This window comes from Python bivittatus, unplaced genomic scaffold, assembly GCF_059951505.1.
Source record: "Python bivittatus isolate LINGU-HERP-01145 unplaced genomic scaffold, Pbiv_v1 ctg000440_np1212, whole genome shotgun sequence".
Lineage (NCBI taxonomy): Eukaryota > Metazoa > Chordata > Lepidosauria > Squamata > Pythonidae > Python > Python bivittatus.
In genome coordinates this window covers 3,254,751-3,276,340 of record NW_028277063.1, presented here as the reverse complement: position 1 = coordinate 3,276,340, position 21,590 = coordinate 3,254,751, and the positions used below count along the sequence as shown (strand labels likewise).

At 41.7% G+C, this 21,590-nt stretch overlaps 1 protein-coding gene and 1 pseudogene across 2 annotated transcripts; both read left to right on the top strand.

Moving 5' to 3' along the window:
• The first annotated feature begins 673 nt into the window (after window positions 1-673).
• On the top strand, window positions 674-10,236 carry LOC148215703 (uncharacterized; annotated as a pseudogene).
• An 8,705-nt stretch (window positions 10,237-18,941) lies between these two features.
• Window positions 18,942-21,193, top strand: COX6B2 (cytochrome c oxidase subunit 6B2). 2 transcript variants are annotated; one of them, XM_025165828.2, is made up of 3 exons: window positions 18,942-19,068; window positions 19,746-19,846; window positions 20,969-21,193. In XM_025165828.2, the coding sequence occupies exons 1-3, from the start codon at window positions 18,942-18,944 to the stop codon at window positions 21,020-21,022; spliced, it is 282 nt and encodes a 93-aa protein (XP_025021596.1). In that variant the 3' UTR covers window positions 21,023-21,193. The 2 variants fall into 2 exon arrangements, 1 of the variants encoding a protein (XP_025021596.1); XR_015796482.1 differs by lacking the exons at window positions 18,942-19,068; window positions 19,746-19,846 and adding an exon at window positions 20,652-20,830.
• The last annotated feature ends 397 nt before the right edge of the window (window positions 21,194-21,590 follow it).

Here is a 21,590-nt window from a genome sequence, read left to right as displayed (position 1 = left end):
CATCAGATTAAATTGACTCTTATGTTTGAGAAGAGCAACTAAATGTTTGTCAGTCCTTCAAGGTGGTTCAGACAAGAAGCACAAACCTTGAGTCCGAACACTACCTTTATTGTAAGGTTACAGTAACAGAATCTTGCAAATCTGAAAGAATCTCCCCTCCTTTATTTTATTTTCCCCAAAACTAGGGAGAGTCCTTTCTGAAATGCTTCCCATGTCCCATTTCCCTCTGTGGGCTGAGATACCTTTTACATTATGGCTGTCCAGCCTGCGGCTCTTCCTCCTGTCTCCCGGGGCCATTCCCACATACCATTACAACATAGAAATGCATGACATGGCTCGTTGACTTGTGGTGTTCAAGTACAAGAGGTCAAATCCATGGCTCAAGAGGTTTATAATCTGTAGTTTGAGACAAAGAGAAAGAAAACAAAGGGATGGGGATGGTTTTGAGATCCTACAAGAGACATGCCCAGTCCTGGCATGTCATTGAAAATGTTGTGAGCCGGTATGCACTGATTCTTCTAGCAGTTTCCACATCTGTTCTCTTTACTTATTATGTTGCTGCCTTCCAGGAAGGGAACCAACAAGGAGCCAGCAGGCCCCTCCACAAGATATCCATGAACCCGCTCTCCGGGGCTGGTCACCATCACCTGGCAAACTGCAGAAATTGCTGCAGATGCCAGAGTACAATCTGTTTGGAGGTGCACAAACCTTCGAGAGCAACTTTTTTCAGGTGATTGTCTGCTGTTCTTCTCTAGGAATGAGCAGGAATTTTCAGCAGGGAGAACTGCTGCTGGGCTTCCTGTTATAGGCTGACCTCAGAAATGCTTACGGACCTGTTCCATAGCTTGAATTGTGCTGGCTGGCAAACCATTTCACCAGCACTCAGACATGACCCTGCTGCTCGAGGGCCCAGTGTATGGACCACTGATAGGGCCAAGGACGAACAAATCTTCCATTGCTACTTGAATTGATTTCTTCCTTCCCTCGAACAGCATTTTATTGCTAGGAAGTAGGTGACTGGGTGGGAGCACAGTTACAAATGTTCATTTTATTTATTCATTTAGTAACAAAATGATGCTTATTCCTAAGTAATATTCTGTAAGATCATTAAAATCCAGCTTCTAAAATTACCTAGTGGCATCTCAGGGCACCCTCTTCTCTTCTCCCCATACAGGTGACCAAAAATGGCCAATTCATTAACATCCACAAGGACCCCAATGTAGTCACCATAGGTATTTTAGCCAGCAGCCCCAGGATGCTCCTTCCAGATCTGATGATTATTGCCCGGGAAAAACAAGGAACAACAAATAAAAAGCAGAGATCTAGAGGATTAGAAATCACTCGGTGAGACTGGTACAGCCCTCCCCACCCTTCCTTCCCAGGCCTCCCTCCAAAGTTTGAGTTTCCCATGTTGAGTTTTTCCTTACTACAGGTTGATCCCTCTGGACCTGGTGAAGATTTTTGTTTGTGACTTGGGCAAACGGCAGCTGAAAGTGCAACTGGCAACAGGGCAGAAATATTACCTGCAACTCTCTGCCAGGGAAGGGGAGGCGGATTTATTATTTGAGCGCTGGGTCCGCCTCATTTACCTGACGCGCATAGCCACTGGAAAGATCAAGACTCCAGAAAACGTCCCTTTGAGAAAACCTGAGCTTCGCACAGTATGGAAGGGTAGTGCCCTGCAAGCTAAGCTCACAAAGGTGAGATGAAATAGGAAAATGCAAGGAAGAAGTTCTGGATAGAAATGCTCGAAGTTTGCTGGATATTCTTGACCCAAAGAACAGATCTAGGTCCTTCTCTGTGCCAGTCCATTTTTCTACCTGCTTACTTGGTGTTTCCCCCTCTCAGTCTCAGACATTGCCTCATTCTCCCCTTCATTGTACTACGTGCCCATCAGTGCAGTCTCATTCATTCCTACTCACATAAATATCTTCTTTCGTGCTTCTGCTCTCCATCTATATTGTTCCATTAAACCAGATAGGGTTAATCGGTTTTGGGCCAATGGTCTCCAATTCAATCTTGGACAACATGACAGAGTTTACATTCTAAAAGTAGGTAGCCTTAGGAGAAAGAGATGAGGCTGAATGGAGAAAGGGTGGCCATAGCAAAAATTAAGATCATATTTAATAAATATTGAAGGTTGCTCCAATCATCCTTTCTCATTAGCAGGTTAGACTATGTGGCTTTGCTCAAAGCATTGCTGAAGCTTTATAACCTTTCAAAGTTTTACTCTAATTGATTAAAACACATACACCTTCAACCCTTTTTTCATCAAGTGATACATTTGAAAAGATCAGGGAAAAATGCAATTTAACAGGTAATCTAATCACTTCCAAAATATTTCTAAAGTTTAAAATGTAGTAGGACTTCAGAAGCTCGAGATACATTGTGGTGGGGAAATTCACTGGCAAAACAGCCTGGAATAAGGGGCCTGCCAGTGAGATATAAGTTATCATCCTTTGAGACATCTTGCTGCAGAGAGATCAAACCCTTGGCCATTCCCCATTGCAGTTCTCATTCCTGAACCTGCAGCTGAAGCTTTGTAAAGCATTTTCACATTCAGTGTGTGAATGGTGTCACATTCATTTCAGCTGTAGAGACTCCAACCTACTAATTGAAACATACCTTCTATTGTTCCAGTTACCACACAAATTAGGGGAACCAACGAACCAACTCTCAGAATTTCTTATCATTGGCTATGCTCCTAGGCTGCTGGGGTGTTAACAACATCTGGAGTGTCACAGTCCTGGCTTGGTCTCTCCAAGGTCCCAGCTGTCCCAATAACATTTTGATGAGTCATTTATTGTTTTATTTATTTTACTACTGTTCCCTAAACAGCTCTTTGCTATCTCTTTAATCATATGTGCATGTGGGCTTTCGAGCCAGTTTTGACTCTGGACAAGTCCCTGCAGTTTTCTTGGCAAGATTTTTCAGAATTGGTGTGCCCTTGCCTCCTTCCTAGGGCTGAGAGAGAGTGACTGGCCCAAGGTCATCTATCTGCCTCTGTGTCTAAAGCAGAAATAGAAATCATATGTACCCCTTTAGTTGATATGAAAAATAGATTACATATACAGGATGCCCACACCTGGATTTTGTTGGACTCCAGAGCCCATTACTTTCACCAATAGCTGTGCTTGCAAAGGCTATGGAGAGCTGGAATCCTACAACCTCTGGAGGGCCATACATTGCCCCACTTGAGGCCTTTTCTGTGTAATTAAATCAGTGATTTAATAGTCAACCCTTTTCCTCAAGGAGTGATGGCTCTGGGTGAAGAGGGCGGCTGGGGGGTAAGCAGAATTTGCTGATGAGTCCTTAGCATTTTTCTTCATTATGTGGTATGTTGCAGACTGTGTTGAGAGATCAATTTTAGGTTACTATAACAAAAAACACTGCCTAGGTTCTGTGTCACAATAGGTAAAATAATTGATACATCGTTATTGTTATGATTTTGCCTTTTCTCTGAAAGTTCTAGATGATTTAACTTGGGAAATAGGATTGGCTGAGTAAGAGTGACTAATCAAAATTACCAAGTGATCTCCTGGTTAAGTGAAGACTTGATCCTCAGTCCAATTTTGGCTGCTTAAGTATTATACTAGACTAGTGTTTCTCAACCTTGGCCACTTGAAGACGTGTGGACTTCAACTCCCAGAACTCCACACCGGCTGGGGAGTTCTGGGAGTTGAAGTCCACCCGTCTTCAAGTGGCCAAGGTTGAGGAACACTGTACTAGACTATAACTGTTGGAACTCCAGCTCTCAAAAGCCCTAGCCAACATGAAAAATAGTAGGGGATTATGAGAATTGCAGTCCAAAACATCTAGAGAGCCACCATTGCCTCTCTTACTACAGGAAGAACTGTCATATGGAGTTCCCCTACCTGTTGCTTTCAAATGGGTTGGAATGTAAGTTCCCTAATTCCCATCTTGGTCAGGTTGGGGAAAGCTGGTCTACTGGGATCTCCCATCTAATGGAAAGAAAAGAGTGACTGAGGCTTTGTGGAGCAGCTGCTCCATCCTCCTACTTCTCTCTCTAGAATGAATTCAGAAAGGAGTTTTCTTCATTCACTTAAAAGTGGGCATGTCAAGAAAGCTTCAGAAGCAGCAACATGGTCATGGCATCTGATCTCTGCTGTCTCCTGGGAATCGGTTCTCACTACCCCGTATACCATGACACTGTACTTTTCTTCCGTTACAGAGACCCCCTTCTAGAGAGCAGGTTCCTCATTCAGCTCCTAAATTGATGAAGCAGTCTGCAACTAACCGGTCAGCAAAGGTTCAGTCTAAGTCACAGATGCAGCCCCCGTCCAAGTGGGCTTCTCATCTTTCTCCTGCACAGTTCTCTCCTGGAGTCAAGCATTCTGAGGCCTTCACATCCCGGCCAATGGAGCTTGCTTTAGCAACAGGTCAGCTGAAGAGGGTCAGGCAGCCCAATCTTGAAAAACAGAAGCGCCCTTCATCAGGAATATCATCTGAATCTAATCCTGTCCCAATCACACTTCAAAAAAGTAAAAAAGAAATATGTTTGTTGCAAAGAACCACCATGACATCCTCATCAAAAGAGAGCCCCAAGGCAATCAGGAAAAAGGAGCCTGCCACTACATCGAGGCAGAGCAGTCCTGGCCCATCAAAGTCACCTGGACCCCCATCCCAGAGAAAAGGACCAGTCATCAAGAGCCAGTCACCAAAACAGAATCAACCTGCAGGCAGAGTTGAACCAAAGGCAAGTTCTATGTTGGTGGCAGATGGTCCATCTAAGGCAGTCCAAAGGAAACCAAAAGTGAGATCTGAGAAAGAAAGCATTTCGGTTGCTCCTATTCACCTAGCAAATCAGACCCAGAACAAGAAAAGTGATGCGTATTCTGGGAAGCCAAGCAAGATTGTAAAGAACGAGCCACCGGCCTTTTCAAACTCTTCCCCAGAAACGGGACATCCGACTTCTCAGGAGGAGACCGGGCGGCAAGTTCGCAAAGTCACGATGTCAATAGCAGTGGGGACTTCTCACGTCACTTGGAAGACAGTGGCCGTGGGGCCCTCTGTGCCAGTTGACCCAGATTTGAGCAATCCCCCCAAAAAACTACCCAGTGCAAATAAATTCCACGAAGAGCAAAATAAGGCGAGAGAGAAAAAGGAAATGTCCAGGTACGTTGATTCAAAGTGAGATGTATATAGTCTTGGCATAGGACTTGGTTATTTGAGGGACCTTCTATCTCCTATGGTGTCTGCCCATCTTATATGTTTGCATTGAGCTGGAATGCTTCAAGCCTCATTGGCTAAACAGTGCCACCTGATGAGACACCGAAAGTGGTCCTTCTCTGTCATCGCACCTGCCCTCTGGAACAGCATCCCCCCAGAAAGTCAAAAGGCCCCTATCCTGACCTTGTTCAAGAGAGCCTTGAAGACCTGGTTCTTCTCCCAGGGCTTGGGTTAGAGAGTGTGGTGGGCCCCTTTTGGGAATATGAGGTTAAAGGTTATGTTTTTTATTACTCTCTCTCAACTTTTTTTTTTTTTCTGATTATAATGTATTTTCTGTGGTGGGGATTATAATGTATTTTCTGTTCTTTTTAATATTGTACGCCATTCAGAGTCATTTTGGAATTGGATAAATAAATAAACAAATAAATCTGGGTTGGACAAGGTAAAAGAACCGTTCCCCAAACTGTCCACTCCATGCTTCTTGCACGTGTCCTCATCAGGTACTATTAGTTTTGCTCTGAAAAAGAAAGCTTTGAAGAAGCCAAGAACTTCTATGTTGCAGGCAGATGACAGTGACAGGGATGGCCCCTGGATTAAATAAATCATAGTTGATTAATTCTGTGTATGCTTGAACTAATTAATTGGTTATATTTGTATCTATGTTTGTTTATTTATTTATTTATTTTTATTTATTCATCAGATTTGTCACCACCCACCTTGTGAAACGACTCTGGGCGGTTTGCAACAAGATATGAAGGAGAAATGATAATCTCTTTGGGTTTAGGTACTCTCTACATCAGGGTTTCTCAACCTTGGCAACTTAAAGATGTGTAGAACATGTCTGGCTGGGGAATTCTGGGAGTTGAAGTCCACACATCTTCAAGTTGCCAAGGCTGAGAAACACTGCTCTACGTGCTTCATAATTCTGCTGGTCCCATCTTACAAAAGAATTCCCCCTGTGTTCAGAAAAAAAAAAAGGATGCTTCTTCTATAATAAGGCCTGTGTCTGTAATTTTTAAAGAACCTATATTAATTTTTTAAAAGGGCATATCTGACCCGCCCCCCTCCCCACAACCCAATGCAATTGTACAATGCAAAATTCTATCAGGTATTACTACTGAAGGTTCTGCTAAGTAGCTCTTAAATCTGTTAGCTTCCCTTGACTTTTCTGTATAACAATCTGTTGTCTGAAAATGGAAAACCCAGTCTGTAGAGACCCTTGTTCCTTCCAACTGTTTATTTTATTTCAGTCTTTGCTTGTCATTACCTCTATCATCCAAATGTCAATTTATCTGAAATATGAGCAGTTGTAAGTTAACCATTCTAGACAACATGAGGCATTCTGGCTGCAAATTAAACCCTTTCTAAATCACCAGGTACGGATGAGAGTTGGCAAGTTTGTGATGCTTATTTCTATCATAGATTTATTTTTAAAACCTATTGTCCCCAGGGTTCCAATGCTAAAATAAATTAAGCATTTCTGAATAATTGTATTTATTTATTTATTTATCAGGTGCATATGGCTGCCCATCTCCTACAAGGTGACTCTGGGCGGTGTACGATAAAGCCAACTATTAAATCAGAATATAAAAACCAGTTAAAATAATTAACTAATTAACATAAGTAAAAACAAGATTGCAAGAAGGTTAATTAAGGTGTAACATGTGGTGCGACCAACATGCAAGCTCTCTGCTGCCAGGGGATCCCCAGGCCTGATGAAAAAAAACAGGGTTTTGAGGGGTTTTGTTGGGCGCATTTTGACTTTTAAAATTTGCTTGTTTAGCTTAATAATATTATGTAGGGCAAAACCAATCAGAATTGAGATCTGGAGGGCTCTTTCAACACACGATCAGGATTATTTTGAGTTCCTTAAATTCGTCTAATTTAACCTCTGTTTTACCAAAAGCCAGGTGTCTGAGTCCAAGAACAGACTGAAAACTGTAATAAAAACAGGTAAGAGGAAATGTCTGTTAAATTACCAGTATCAGTACGGGTTACCCATGATCCCTGCAGAACACCCCTTTCTGGAGTTAATGAAGTCATTGAAGTACGGTGCGGTACTTGGCTATGATTCCAAATGTGCACATCTCCAAATTTTGCAAAGCAAAATTTTTACAAGAAGTTTTTCTAAGGAAAAGTCTATGGAGTCCTTGGGGTTCCCTGAGCTTGGCTGTTTTCTTGCGAACGCTTCATTACCCGGCTAGGTAACATCTTCAGTGCTAGAGTGGAGCGGGGTTTGTTCTCTGTTTATATAGAGTGGCTTGCCCTGCCTGTGCTGGTTGTGTGTATGTGTGTGTTTGGTAATTTAAAAAGGAAACAAGAGACCAGAACATCTCACCAGCAATCATCACCCAGATAAGCTGAGATTAACACCAAGATTATCACCAGACGTACAATCAAGCAGTAAACAGTACCCTACTCAAGGAACTAACAAGAAGAAGAAAAAAAACCACCAACACAGGTAAAGCAAGCCACTCTGTATAACCAGAGAGCAAACCCCACTCCACTCTAGCACCAAAGATGCTAGCCGGGTAACGAAACGTTTGCAAGCAAACAACCAAGCTCAGAGAACCCAAGGACTCCACAGTTCAACCCTGAGCTACACACATTCGCTTCTAAGGAAAGGTCTGCATGCAATTGAGAAACACGGTGAATTGAGACTAATATGACCAGTTTGTAAAAATGAGAGAAAACGACACTGACAGATTTGCCCATCCCTAGCTGGTGCCGTTTCAGCTGGGAGCCTTACATTTGACGTTTGTTTCATTTGTTCTGCAGCTAAACAAAGAAGCAGCGTTAAATTTGTAACTCTCTATAGTATCCTGTCCTCATCGGCGGAGAGACTGAAGAAGTCAAAAAGCAAGGATGGTACTAAGGTACTGGTCTAAAGGATGGAGAAGGATGTTGGGGATTCATTTTAGGGTTCAGGCTTCTGATAGCGATACGCTTTGCAATGTTCCAGCTGGTTGATACATTTGTGTGTCCTCCGCTGATCAAATAGCTCTTGATGGTTCATGGCGGGATGTGTATTGAGATGACAACATGAATGGCTTATTTACACGTGTGGGCAACTTATGCTGCAACTATGTATGAATCGCCAGCCAATAGCATGGTGTTGTCTTGATGCTTGCTTGATGGCACTTCGTTTTCTTTTTTGCATTTCTCCATCAATATAGCAACAATATAGGATTATTATAATTATAATTATTATTAGTTTGATTTGTATGGCCGCCCTTCTCATCTAAGCAACTTTGGGCAGCTCACAACAGCTGGAAACAATAAAAAAACAAGTTAAAAATCAATATACAAACTTATCAAAACTCTCCATAATCAGTTTAAAAAACATAAAATCATGATCAGCAGCCGCAGCAGAATATTCATTCTACATCAGTTTTTTAGGCCCTCTCAAAACACAAAGCACCTCCCACCTCCCTATACCAATTAGGAAGCACTTATATCTTACTCATGGAAATGCATACATATTTCCATACACATCCATGCAAATAACTCCCTTCCCATATAAAACACACACATGTACACATCAGCGTGCCATGACATGCAAATTATATTGATTAAGGTATGTAGAAGAAATAGATAATAGAAATGCCCTCTGAGCAAACACAGCATCTTTTTTGGGACCCCAGGCAACACTTACAGATCTAGGATTTACTAGAAAGTCCAGAGACAGAGGTTGTATAAGCACAATTTGCTACTTGGGACTAAAATGGGGTTGGGTAACAGTAGACTGGCAAGTAAAAAAACCTTGGAAGTCAACAGTGACTAACCACTTCTCGGTGGATGTGTCCATGTAGTTAACATTCCCACCATGTTGTGGGAATGAAGCCATTGTCTCTAAACATGGTGTGTGAGTCAAGACATCATGTTAAGACAACATATAGTTTATTTGCTTGGATGTAGCATGTTGTGCATCACAACAACTATATTTTGTTATCCTGCTTAGAATTTCACATGTGTGAACCCAGCAATAACTTAAGTTTGAATCTTAGGTTTGGGTCTATTCCTTAAGAAACAATGTTAGTGTTGCCCAGCAAGGGAAAATTATAAAAATATAACACTTATGTTGAAATGTTCAATCCTGAATCTCTACAGAGGAGACTAGATGCTATTAGCTTTCCCAGAGTTGAGATATTTATTTATTTATTTATTTATTTATTTATTTATTTATTTAATCAATCAATTTATATAGCCGAAAAGATAACTGCTTTTCACAGGCTTCTGGTTGAAATTTTTAGCCAGAATGGTGGTGGGAACATCATCTTTTGCTTCTTTCAGATATTTCCAAAAACTCAAGGAAGTTCTCCTTTCAGTATTTAGTGTACTTTATAATAAGCATATGCTATACTTATCACGCTTGGGCAGATCTATTTATTTAACTAAGAAGATCCATAAAGCCAATTTCAGCAGTCCTCCCGATTCCATCAGTAGCAATTCCCATCTTAATATCACAGAATCACCAAGTTTGAATGAAATTTTAGAGGACATCCAGTGCGTTCCATCCCAAACACAAACTTACAACAGAGTAGCTGGTGAAGAAAGATAAGGTGCATGGAAACATTTTTCTCTGAGGAAGACTTCTGGTTGAAATGCATTGGGGCATTATCACCTAATTAACTGACTACTTTTCAGATAATAATATGAAGCCTACATCATTCTGGGTTCCTTTGATTTTGTGTTGCTCCCTCACCATCCTGTTTTCTTCCATTTCCCCTATGTGAATCATCACATCTTTCTCTTCCTCTGTTTGATCTCTACAGCACATGACTCCCAAAGCTTCCAAACATGTCACAATCTCAGGTGTGATTGCTCAAGCAAGAAAAAGTATTGTGTTCCAGGAGGAGAAGGCAGGGAATACTTTAGCAGTCAGCAAACCCGGCACTCCAGGGCTAGATTGAGACTCCATGAAAGCAGCCACTGTGGTGGTGAAGAAAGAACACTTTCCTCCATCCTCACAGCCCCAAAAAGTCAATGAGCAAAGAAGACATTAAGCCACAGACGCCTTCAGCCAGAGAGGGCTTTGACAGCTGAACCCATAAGATCAGGCAATCAACTGTTGCCAAGGAGCCTGGTGTGACCAGCATCACTTCCCAAGCACCATGCAACTGTGGAACGATGCAGTGCCCCAGGCTTGGAGAATCAAAAGGCTGCTAAAAAAAACTTTGACTGCATCCAGAATAGCTGAGAAACCTAGGATTTTGCCACAACCCCTTTGAAACCATGGAGAAAACCTCCACCAGTGAAGTTATCCCATCGAAAACCCACCCCCAAATCTCCGCTATCCAGAAAAGCACCAAGGAAAACCTAAGGGCCTGGCCGTCTTCCAAGATGGCCAAAATCTGTAAGCGTGGGGTGCTCAGCTATAGGCAAAGTCACTGTAGTAACTGGTCCCTCCATTGGAGAAAACCAGAGCAAAGCCCGGGCACAAGAAGAGCCTGGTATGCGGTCCCAGCAGTAGGGGGAATTGCTGGTGGGCAGAGATCAAGTATCTCGCCCTCTGCAGTATCTGACTCTTCCACCTAATCCTGGGTATCAAAGGGTATGAGATACTCTGTAAAAAACCCCAAAACGCTGGGTGTGGGGCACTCTGTATTTGCTGAAGCAACTGGCCCTTTTGAGCCGGTTAGCAGTATCAGCTCAAAACTCTGACATCTGACATCCACAGCAGACTTGAACAGAAGGCTGTCAAAGGTCATGCCCTCTTCCTAAATCCTTGTTGCAGTGGTTGTGGGTCATGTAGAAATCAAAACCGTGATGGTAGGTGCTCTGCAGTAGGCATTATTTTCTGCTGGATCTCCAAGCTCAGACCACAAAGCTAGGCTGAGATTTCAGGTGAAAAGTGCCCTCGAGCCCCAGTGACTTAAATTTGTTGAAGTGGGAGACAAATCTGTAGAGAACATGATGGTATTTCTGAAATCTAAAACTGCTACTGCCTCCTCAAGGAGCTGGCTGCCATCCATCAGTCAGGTCTGGATTAAAGTAGGGGGAAGGGAAGGGAAGACTAAATCTTTTGATTTCATTTTTTAAAGTAACAAGGTCGGGGAGGAAATGTGGTAGAGAAGTTCCTCATATTATGAATGGAGTGTTGGCTGCACAAAGAGAATGTTTTCTTTCATGCTGTTAAAAACTCAAGGTGGCACACAGAAATTGATCAGCAGGAACTTCAGGGCAAGCCAGATAAGAACCTCTTTGAATAATATATACAAAATTCAGAGACTCTGTGGCCACAGGATAGTGTGGTAGCCAATGGCTTAGAAAATGTTAAAGGAATGTTTGGCCAATTTCATGGAAGAGGAAGGGTCTGTCCATGTCTATTAGCCATGATGGCTACAAAACCTCCACGCAGAGGTTATCACATCCTACCTTTATTGCTTTGTTATGACAAAATTTTCCTTCCAAAATCCACTGTCTGGAAATCAGAACATTGGACCAGGTAGGCCTTTTGCCTGTTCCAAAAAGGCTGCTCTTCCTTCTTATATTCATCAAGACTAGAATGAAATGGTATTCAAATTGTGAAACTGAGATTTCCAAAACTTAAAGGACAGTTTTCATTTCTGAAATTCAGCTAAGAGATTTCAAACATAACTTTGAGCCCTCTTGGTGAATGTTCAGCAAAATTCACATGCCATGTGCCAAATAGAATAGCTTCATCCTCTTATATGACCCAGTGGAGGAGTAAAGTAGAATTCACTTTCACTTGGTGGATTTCTAATTTCTTATTACATGTGAATCAGGAATTGCGTTTTAAAGCAAACTCTAGTGGATTCTCAAGTCAAGTCAAGTCAACCACAAACTTTGCATTGTTTTGGTTGTGTGTTTAACAACTAGCCACAGTTCCTTGTTTGCACACAAGAAATCAGGAGCTTGCTAAAAGGAAAATAAATTCAGAATGCTGCTTTATTTCTCCTCCAGATTGTTCAGGAAGAGGAGAAGGGCATGTGCAAGCCGAGCATTTTTACAGTGCATGGTTTCCTTTATGGCCATGCACATGGTACAATATTTTTTTTTTCTGTGTAAATCTGGCAACAAAAGAAAGACAGCATATATAATTTTCGCAGGCAAAGTTATTCCCTTGAGATTCCATTCCTAATTGTTTCATATTTTGCTTAGGATTAAGCAAAAGCCTACATCCCCATTAGAGACATCTCTTTCTAGCCACAATGATGCCAAAATGGCAAAATGTTTGCTACGGTTTCACAATGCGCCTGAGTTTGCCTGGCAATGTATGTAGTGTCCCTTGCCCCCCCCCCCCCGCCATGGGTGCCTAAGTGCTTTATTACTGTTACTTTATTCTACTTGGCAGCAGCCTTCTAAATAGATGAAATTTGTCCCTGAATTAGCAAAGCTATCCTTTCTGGGAGGGAGACGTGAGTTGCCCATTTTTCCTACTTTTTCCTGCTCGACTGCCTTTTTAAAATATATGTGAGTTACTGTATTCCAGTTCATGGGATACAATTCCAGAGCAAGGGGACAGGGGGAGAAGGGAGGGACGGTGATCCACAATGGAACACGGGGACTATTTCCAGTGATATGGAACTGGTTTGCCATTGCTTGCTTCTGGAATACTTTTTAAAACTTTCCCATGTAGCTGTAAGTTCCCATTTAAGTACCAACTAGGGCTGGTCCTGCATAGCTTTTTTCCAGATCATCTGAGGCCAGCTCGGTGGTGCTGCCTCCTGTGGCATCTATTGTCTACAAGTTACCAAAGTTGTGAAGTCTCTTCACAAATATGTGATTCTTAAAAAAAGAAATGGAAGGGCTGAGGTTCTCAGGAGTCAGTAGCACATCCTATGATTGTGCAGAGTTCAGATAGTCCTCATTTAGTGACCACAATTGGGACTGGCAACTTGGTCATTAACCAAAGTGGTCGCTAAGTGAAACCGTGACTGTGCTTATGATCTTACTTCAGCTTTCCTTTGCTTTATGGACCTATGAAGGTCGTAAATACGAAGATTGGTTGTAAAGTTATTTTTTCATCACCACTGTAACTGTGAACAGTCACTAAAGGAAGCAGTCCTTAGCTAAACGAGAACTACCTGTAATATATTTGAACAGAGGGTGAAGGGTGTTTGGGGAAAAACAACACTGGGACAAGCAGTTCGGACTGGAAGGGAGAGAAAATTAGGGATCTAGCACTGACTTGTGGGGAAAAAAGGAGATCTAGAGAATTCATATCTAACCCAAATTCCCGATAATTGTTTCAAGATTTATCTCAGTTGTATAAGCCGCCATATAGCCTGAGGCTATGGGCATCCTGTAGAAGGCAGGGTCCAGAAAGAAGGCAAAGTGGATGAGATCCTAACTGGATTCTCTCTCGCTTTCTCTAGAACTGCATCAGTGAGCCCTGGCCTGGATAGAGATGGTCTCAGTCCTCTTACCCCCAGTCCTAAAACTCAAAGAATTGTAATCTCAGATCAGGCAACAACTATGTCTCTTCTGAAAGGTAGATTTTACTGGATTAGAACAAGAACGTGGGGATCTTGACAAAGAAATTGGTTTTCTAAGTGGTTAGAAAAAAATTTGATCGGAGAAGAGAATTACTGTGGCTAGTCTGCCAACAGAAAAAAGCAGTATTGATTTTGTGTGATTGTGTGCATATATGTTTATCTAGTGTCTGTTTTTATAACCAGAATCTTTATTAAGTCTTTGGTGAAGATCTTAAAAAAAGGACTAGTCAAGCAGAAAGTGAGAACAATTGTACTTTTTTGCAGCTCCTGTTTACAGGTAGTCCTTGCTTAACAACCACAATAGGGACCAGAAAATTCATTGTTAAGTGGGGTGGTTGTTAAGTGAGTCACACCCAATTTTATGATCTCTTTTGCAGTGGTCATTAAGTGAATCACTGCAGCCATTAAGTGAATCACGTGGTTGTTAATCAAATCACATGATTCCTCATTGATTTTGCTTGCCAGAAGCCAGCTGGGAAGGTCGCAAATGGCAATCACATGACCCTGGGATGCTGCAAATATCATAAGTGCAAGCTGGTTGCCAAGTGCCTGGATCATGATCATGTGACCAAGGGGGTGCTGAGATGGTTGTAAATCCGAGGACCAGCTCTAAGTCCCTTTGTTCAGCACCATTGTAACTTTGAACAGTCACTAAACAAATGGTTGTTAAGTGAGGACTACCTGTATTTTGATCCTACATGGTATCTGGGGTCAACATAAATAAAAGATTTAAAATTTCCTTTTTTAAAAAAAAATCAAAGAACTGTTCATGAGATCACTTCTCCCAAAAGTTCATGCAAGAATGTGTGAGATCTTGGGGGAGAGATTGTTGAAATGTCTAGAATGATGATCTTGCAAGAAATTGACCTTTTTAAAAATGTTGTTTGTACAGAATGCCTGAAAATATTGTTAACCTCTGTTTTATAGACATAATTGTATTTGCTTTGCAAGCTGTCTTGAAGGCTTTTTAAAAGTAGAAAGCAGGGCAGAAATATTGTAAACAGAAAAATATCCTCTAATGTGTTTTACTTCCCTGCTCTTGTCAGACCTTGTACATGAACCAGTTTGAAAATACCCTGTTTTGATGATGTCCACAGATCGTTTGCTCCCAGTCTCAGCCTCTATTGCCTAGCAAATCAAGTTTTGAAGTAATCAAGTGCAAGTGGTTGCTATAGATATGCCAATGACCAAAACATATTTTTAATAAACATTTTTAAATAATAAGCAATGTTTAATGTAATTTAGTAGATTATAGGAATGCATAATATATCTTGATTCAGCAGAGCCCGAAAGAACCCCATGACATTTTGAGTACAAGTTTAACAGCAGAACCAGTTACTCCAAGAAGTGGTTGACTCCCCTTCACTGAATATGTTCAAGCAGAGGCTAGACAGCTGGAAATGCTTTAATTTGGATTCTTTCCCTAAGCAGGGAGTAGAATTCAGTGCCCTAAATGGCCTTCCAATCCAGGATTCTATGCATCTTTTCTTCCTTGCTGGGGTCAAACCTAATCAGAATTCACTGGTAGAAACGTCACATACAGAATCCAGAATTCACAGTTGCTGTCAAGCCAGATGCAAGAAGAGTGAATTTGACCCACAAAGCACGGCAGTGGCAGTTGCTGGCTTGCTTGAAAGACAACTGTGGGAAATTTCCCAGAGTTTTGACATTAAACACAGGTAGCTCTCGGGTTACGACGGCAATTGGGACCGGGATTGCCATCGCTAAGCGATGCAGTTATAAAGTGCAACATCATATGACCGGATCACTTAGCGACAATCCCAGCAGTCCTAGTTGCCTTTGTAACCCCAAGATGCACAGGTTACTAAGTGGGGAGCAGCGGGAGTCCCAGGTAAGGATTGTGGGGGTGCCGTGTGGGGGTAGAGGAAGCCAGGGAGACCCTGGGAGGCCCAGCACAGGCTGCCAGTGAGTTGGGAGAGTCCAGGGGAGGAGGGTGCTGCGGTACAGTGCAAGTGCAGGAAGGCTGGGGGGGACTTACCAGAGTGACTTGCAATCTTCCCTGCCAGCTTCCCCATTGACTTGTGGGAAGCCAGCAGGGAAGGTCACAAATGATGATCACCCAACCACAGCTCCCTGTGACATCGTAATCACAAGCCAGGCACCCGAGTGCCTAGTTCACAATCATGTGACCACAGGGGTGCTGCGATGGCTGAAACTTCAAGGATTGGTCATATGCCTATTCTTTTTCAACGCCGTCATAACTTTGAATGGTCGCTGAACGAATGGATGTAAGCCAAGGACTACCTGTACTTCCATGTTTTAAAAAATATGTGCCATCACTCCTTTGAGGATAGTTACTGCTAAAATCCATGTGGCTATGATGTTAAAAAAAACATAATTCTACATTTGACTATCTCTTATAGGGAGTAACTGATCCAAAATATGCTTTCATTGGGGGAAAAAATTGAATCAGGAAGATTTACACATCAACTTCAAATCTGCATTAGCTCTTATCTGTATTAGCTTTTGTTGCCGACGCTTTGCACGGGTATATCTTAGCTGTACACACTTAATCACACATATATAAAAAGTATTTATTTCCTGGCTGTGACAAATGAAATAAAAAGTTATATTTGTAATCTAGACATATGTTTATAATTTTATATTTTATATTTCATATTTTGTATTTTATCTTTTGTGCTTTTATTCCACTGAATTGCGATGTGAATGTGCCATACGATAAATAAATAATATAAAAAGTAAAGTCTCCAAGTCAAGCTCAGATCCTTGTGACTGCATAGACACATCTGTAAAGCTGTCTTGGCCACAGTTTGGAAACGATTTGCTGCTGTTTTCATCCAGATGTTTTTTCAACTTTCTAGTCCTGGGTATTCCTGGTGATTCCTATCCAAATTCTAACCAGATCTGATCCAGGCTGGCTTAGCTTTTTGAGATCAGCCAAGCTTGGGGGCTGCCAATCTCCATGCTGCAGTGTATATACACACACTAGAGCCAACCAGAATGGAATTTTCCAGACTGACATTTTCTACCAAAAGTGAGAGTAAACGGTGTTTCCCAGTTAGTGCTGCTTGAGTGGCATGTTTCCACCATCCTGTGAAAAGGAGCTGCTTTGTTGCCTCACTTCACCGGAGAATCCCATGTGTTCCTTCCTCTATGCCACTTCCAGAAGATTCTATGCCTCCAGCCAATCATTAGGCAGCAGAGCAGTAGCTGCACACCTGATTGGCCCATTTTTTAAACAATATTCTCCCATTCCCAGAAATTCTGGCAGTTATTTCTAATCTAACTGAGGTGGGAGAAAGCAGCGTAAACCCTAGTTCATTCTCTAGAAAAAGGTGGCTAGTTTGCTGTTACCCCGTGGTGTCTTATCCCAGGGTTGGCTCCAGAAGGGTTTCTCCTCAACCCCCCCCCCACCTCAAAGGTCTGGATGGGGCAGGGCACTCATTCAAGGCACTGAGAGTGATTCCCTTTCCTGTTTGTGGTTCCCCCCAAAATGACAATCCTGTCTTGTACAGGACTATTCAACCTCTCCTTTGACAAGGGGTTGCTTTTGGTCAGGGATAATCTTTCAGGAATAGGAATAGGCAAGATTGGAGGGGGCAGAGGGAAGCCATGGAAGGAGCCCCACCCAACCTGCGGTTAAATATTTGACATGATTATTTTCATTCAAGGCTACAAAGCAATGAATTAAAACCGGGGGCCTTTTAAGATGTGGTTGAGGCTACAGGTGAGCTGAGGCCTGCTGGTTTCCAGCTCCTGAGTCAGACCAAGGAAATGCCCCCCTCACTTTTCCTCTCTAGGGGCTAGAAGGCACCTCAGCTGTTTGATACAATAAATTAATAAATTTGGGGGGGAGTGTAGAGACAGAGGTTTCTTCCTGATATTTTTAGCTGGAGGGGGAAAACAGGTTTGGAAGCAGAGAGGGATTGATAAGAATGAGGTTGGGTGTCAGGCTGAGGTATGATATTTAAAAGCCAATGCAGGGAGGTATGTTTGCCACTATTAAAGAGGGATGACTGTTTGGACAATCAGTTGTGGTGGTTTTAAAAAATCTTTGATTACTGTACTTCTTTTCCTTAAAAAAAAAAGTCCCATCCAAAGTGATAATCAGATGCATCTTAATCAAATTATCTCCAGTAGGGGGAGCTCAGAATTCTGTACAGAAAAAAAAGTAAAGCAGCCTTCAAGCCACACTCTTGGCAACAAAATGGATGTGATTTGTCATTCCTGTCTTCTGGAATTTGGGGGGGGAGGGGGGTCTTCCCAGTGTAACCTAGAGCTATAAGCTTTCATGGTGGTCTCTTATCCAAATAATAATCAACTCTGAGTCCGATGCTATTTAGCTATGTCTGAGATCAATTATTGACTAGGACCTCAACCTGACTTGGGCTCTACAGTGAAAGATTAAAATGATCTGTGACAAAGCAGCAGAGCATCTGTGGCCAAAACACCCTGGGATTCCTTGTTTACATAAGTTTGCACCTCAAGTTTTTTATTACGAATTCTTGACAGGAAGCTGTATAATTCCTCCCATGAGGAGGGAAACTTAGATAGAGACAATGGTTAAGGCCTTCTTCTAGTGCTTTGGCCCCCAACTGATTCCATCCTCTTCATTTGCTCTTAATTTGCCATAAATTAATCTGAAAGGAAAGTAGAAGGCAGAATGAAGAATTTACCCCAGATGAGTGATTAGGCAACTCTGCAAGCGTCAATAGTGTATGTTGAGCAGAGATGTTATAAACAGCAGAAAAGTGAGAAATGAGGATTGGACTGGAGTTCAAAGAAGTCAGCTTGCAGGAGTTGGGAGGAGCCACCCTGAGCTGCTATGAGAGTTAATGACTAGGCGACGGCCATGTCAAGTGAGAAAGTAAACAGGAGGGGAGGTTATGCAAGTTGGAAATGAAGGGCAATTTCCATAGTAAAGTTTGAAAGAAGTAATTTGGAAGAGAAGAAAACTGCTAGGATAAAGTCCCAAGCTGGATTGGGATGAAGACTATGTTTTAATAAGAACTAGGTGTTATTAACTTTGCAGGTCCTTAGCAAAGAGAAATCAATAAGGAGAAGCTATTTCTGAGCCAGAAACCTTCAGCTACCTGGAAAGGGAGTAAGAATCATTGGAATGGTTACTTGTCCTCGGTGGGAGTGATTAATTGGATAGGTTAGTTACTTGAATCTCTGGAATGAGGGCTTCTTTGAGAAGATGATTTGTTCTGAGAAAGGACAAGCAGCGTATCAACTTGAATCCTCCATATTTTGCCAATACACCTTCCCTCTCCCTCTCTTTCTCTCCTTTTCACTTTCTCAGAAATGCAGAGTGTTTCAGCTGCTACACAAGACTCCAGCAAGAAAAGACGGGTTGGCCATTTCACAGCTCCTTTTGATGCTCGCTTTCCATTCACCAACCAGACCCGTAACTGCTACCAGAATTACTTGGGTAGGTAAAAGAGAAGATGTGGCCATAAGAGTTAGGATAATTCTGCTGAACAGCTTCTGAGCCATGAAGGCTTATAAAGTAAGCTTGAGTGTCTTTCTTCGCCTGTCCAGTTTGTCATTTCAGTAGCATATTTTAAATACAGATAAAGAAACCCAAGTGCTGGGGGGAAATTGCTATATGCATCTGGCAAAAAAGAAACTAGTAACTTGAATAGTTTGCCATTGTACTTAGTGAAACTTACTTCTCAGGACTACATTGTTCATGTCCAAGGAACCAAAGAAAAAGTTGTGCTTTGCTTCAGGTGCTACCACTGGTAATTCAGGTTGGAATATTTGATCTGAATGTATTTCTTCAGAGCTCAACAATTTACAGTAATAGTATTTGCAAAGAACCTGATTCCAGATGTTGCGTGATGCACCTGCTACAACTTTACTGTATATTAAACTTTGAATAAGCACAATGGATGTTGCTATGTATTTCTTGCATTTATGTATGGTTATCCACACTACCATCACTTTATCCTCACAAGAAACTTGTCGTTAGCCTGAGAGATACTGGCCCTAAGTCACCCAATAAACATCTTAATGAAGAAAGGATTCAATGTGAATTTCTCATTCCTATTTCAAGAGTTGAACAATTATCATCAGAAGACATTAGCCTCTCCTCTGTCCTTGCAGATTATTACCGCTGCCTGAAGATCATGAAGGAGAAAGGCAAGGATGTGCAAAAGTGTGAATGGTACCATAAGGTTTTCAAATCCTTGTGTCCCACCTCTTGGGTAAGTAGAAGCATCAGATATGGAGGAAAACAGCAGTCATTACCCTCCTTTTCTACAGAATCAGTGGCCAGCCAGCCAGCCGGCCGGCTGGCCAGTCTGCCTGCCTGCCTGCCTGCCTGCCTGCCTGCCTGCCTTCCTTCCTTCCTTCCTTCCTTCCTTCCTTCCTTCCTTCCTTCCTTCCTTCCTTCCTTCCTTCCTTCCTTCCTTTTTGGGGCGTTGGATCATTTCAATTGGCAAAATATGTACTTTCTGGAAAGTCTAGTAACCTGTTCACCCCTTTCAAAAGAACATTACAACTGCATTCATCCCATACCATTTTGCCATATCCATGAACATGGCCTCATTTTGAAAAGTCTTGATTGTTTATTATAGGTTTGTGACCATTTAAACATGTGCATAATATTCACAAAACCTCTAGTAGTAGACTGATCCTCAGTCTGATAAATATTTTCAAAGGTGCCCAATATCCAGAAGTGCTTCAGACTAACCTGCCTATCTTTATTAGTTAATTATAATATAACAGGAGAGCCTATGATGTGGCCTTGTCTCAGCCATGATTGTAAAGGACTTATCCTACTTTTTTTTCTGAACCATAACACACCAGCTAGCAGCAAAACACACAGGACAGCAATGCATCAGTATGTCAGCAGCTCTTTCTGTCATCACAGCAAGGGCTGGATTCCATCAAGGATCACTTTGCCACTGTGAAAAGGCTGTAAATCTGGATCAAGTCCATTTACTATAATGCAAGGATGTGATTCCTGATTACAGTATTTCTTCAAACAGTGTCTGTATCAATCTTTCCTTGGCGAAGGCACGTGAGACGGTAAATATTAGATTATCATTAATGGACAAAAAATGGTAAATCGCTTTGATCACTGTTCCCCAGTCCAGGAACCCCCAGATAATTTAGTCTACATAAACTGCTGGGTTTGCTGTCTAGGAATTTGAGAGATGACGGCAAGCACATCTGCAAGACATGAGGTAAGAAAAGGTGGCCTAAGTGATTTTGAAATTTTCAATGTCATAGGGAGGAATATTGCTATTTTTGTTGTTGTTCCAAGAACCATAATATCTTGTGCCTGTGCTTAAGCTTCCTTAAGGTTCTTATTTGCTCTTCAGATAAATCAGTGGGATGAGCAACGTAAACAGGGAATTTTTCCTGGCAAGATATGAAGATCTATCTCCCACTGCCTTTATGAAGATAGCCTGGGAGGTGCAACAGCAAGTACACTTTCATCCTGTTCCAGTTCAACTATTAGTTACTTGAGCAGATTTGTGAATCTTCGCCCCGCCAAAAGAGAACAAAATGCAAACAGAAGTATTGTTAAAAAATCAAAGAGAAAAATCACTCCCAATAAATATGTTTCTAACAACTGAAATCTTTAGGTATTTTTAAATGCTTTTGTCCCCAGATTCTTTTATATGAAACTTTGATTTCCCCAATCTTCAGATTTATTTATGTTTTAGTTTAGACCTTGTTCTATTTGTTTGCGCTACCTCTGAAGAAGTATTTTCTTCTCCAACCTCTTTAAATTAAGAACATATGTAAGTTGTCTGTGGAAACCTTTATTAGTACATTTTCTCAATAGTTCATTCAAGACAGATTTTTCCTCTTGTGCTGTTTAGATGTGTTGGACTATCGTAGCTATCTTCCTATTATCTTGACAACTGGAGCTGTAGTCCAATATATATGAACACATAGTTATGGACAGCTGCTTCAGAGGACAAGTTGGTTTTAATT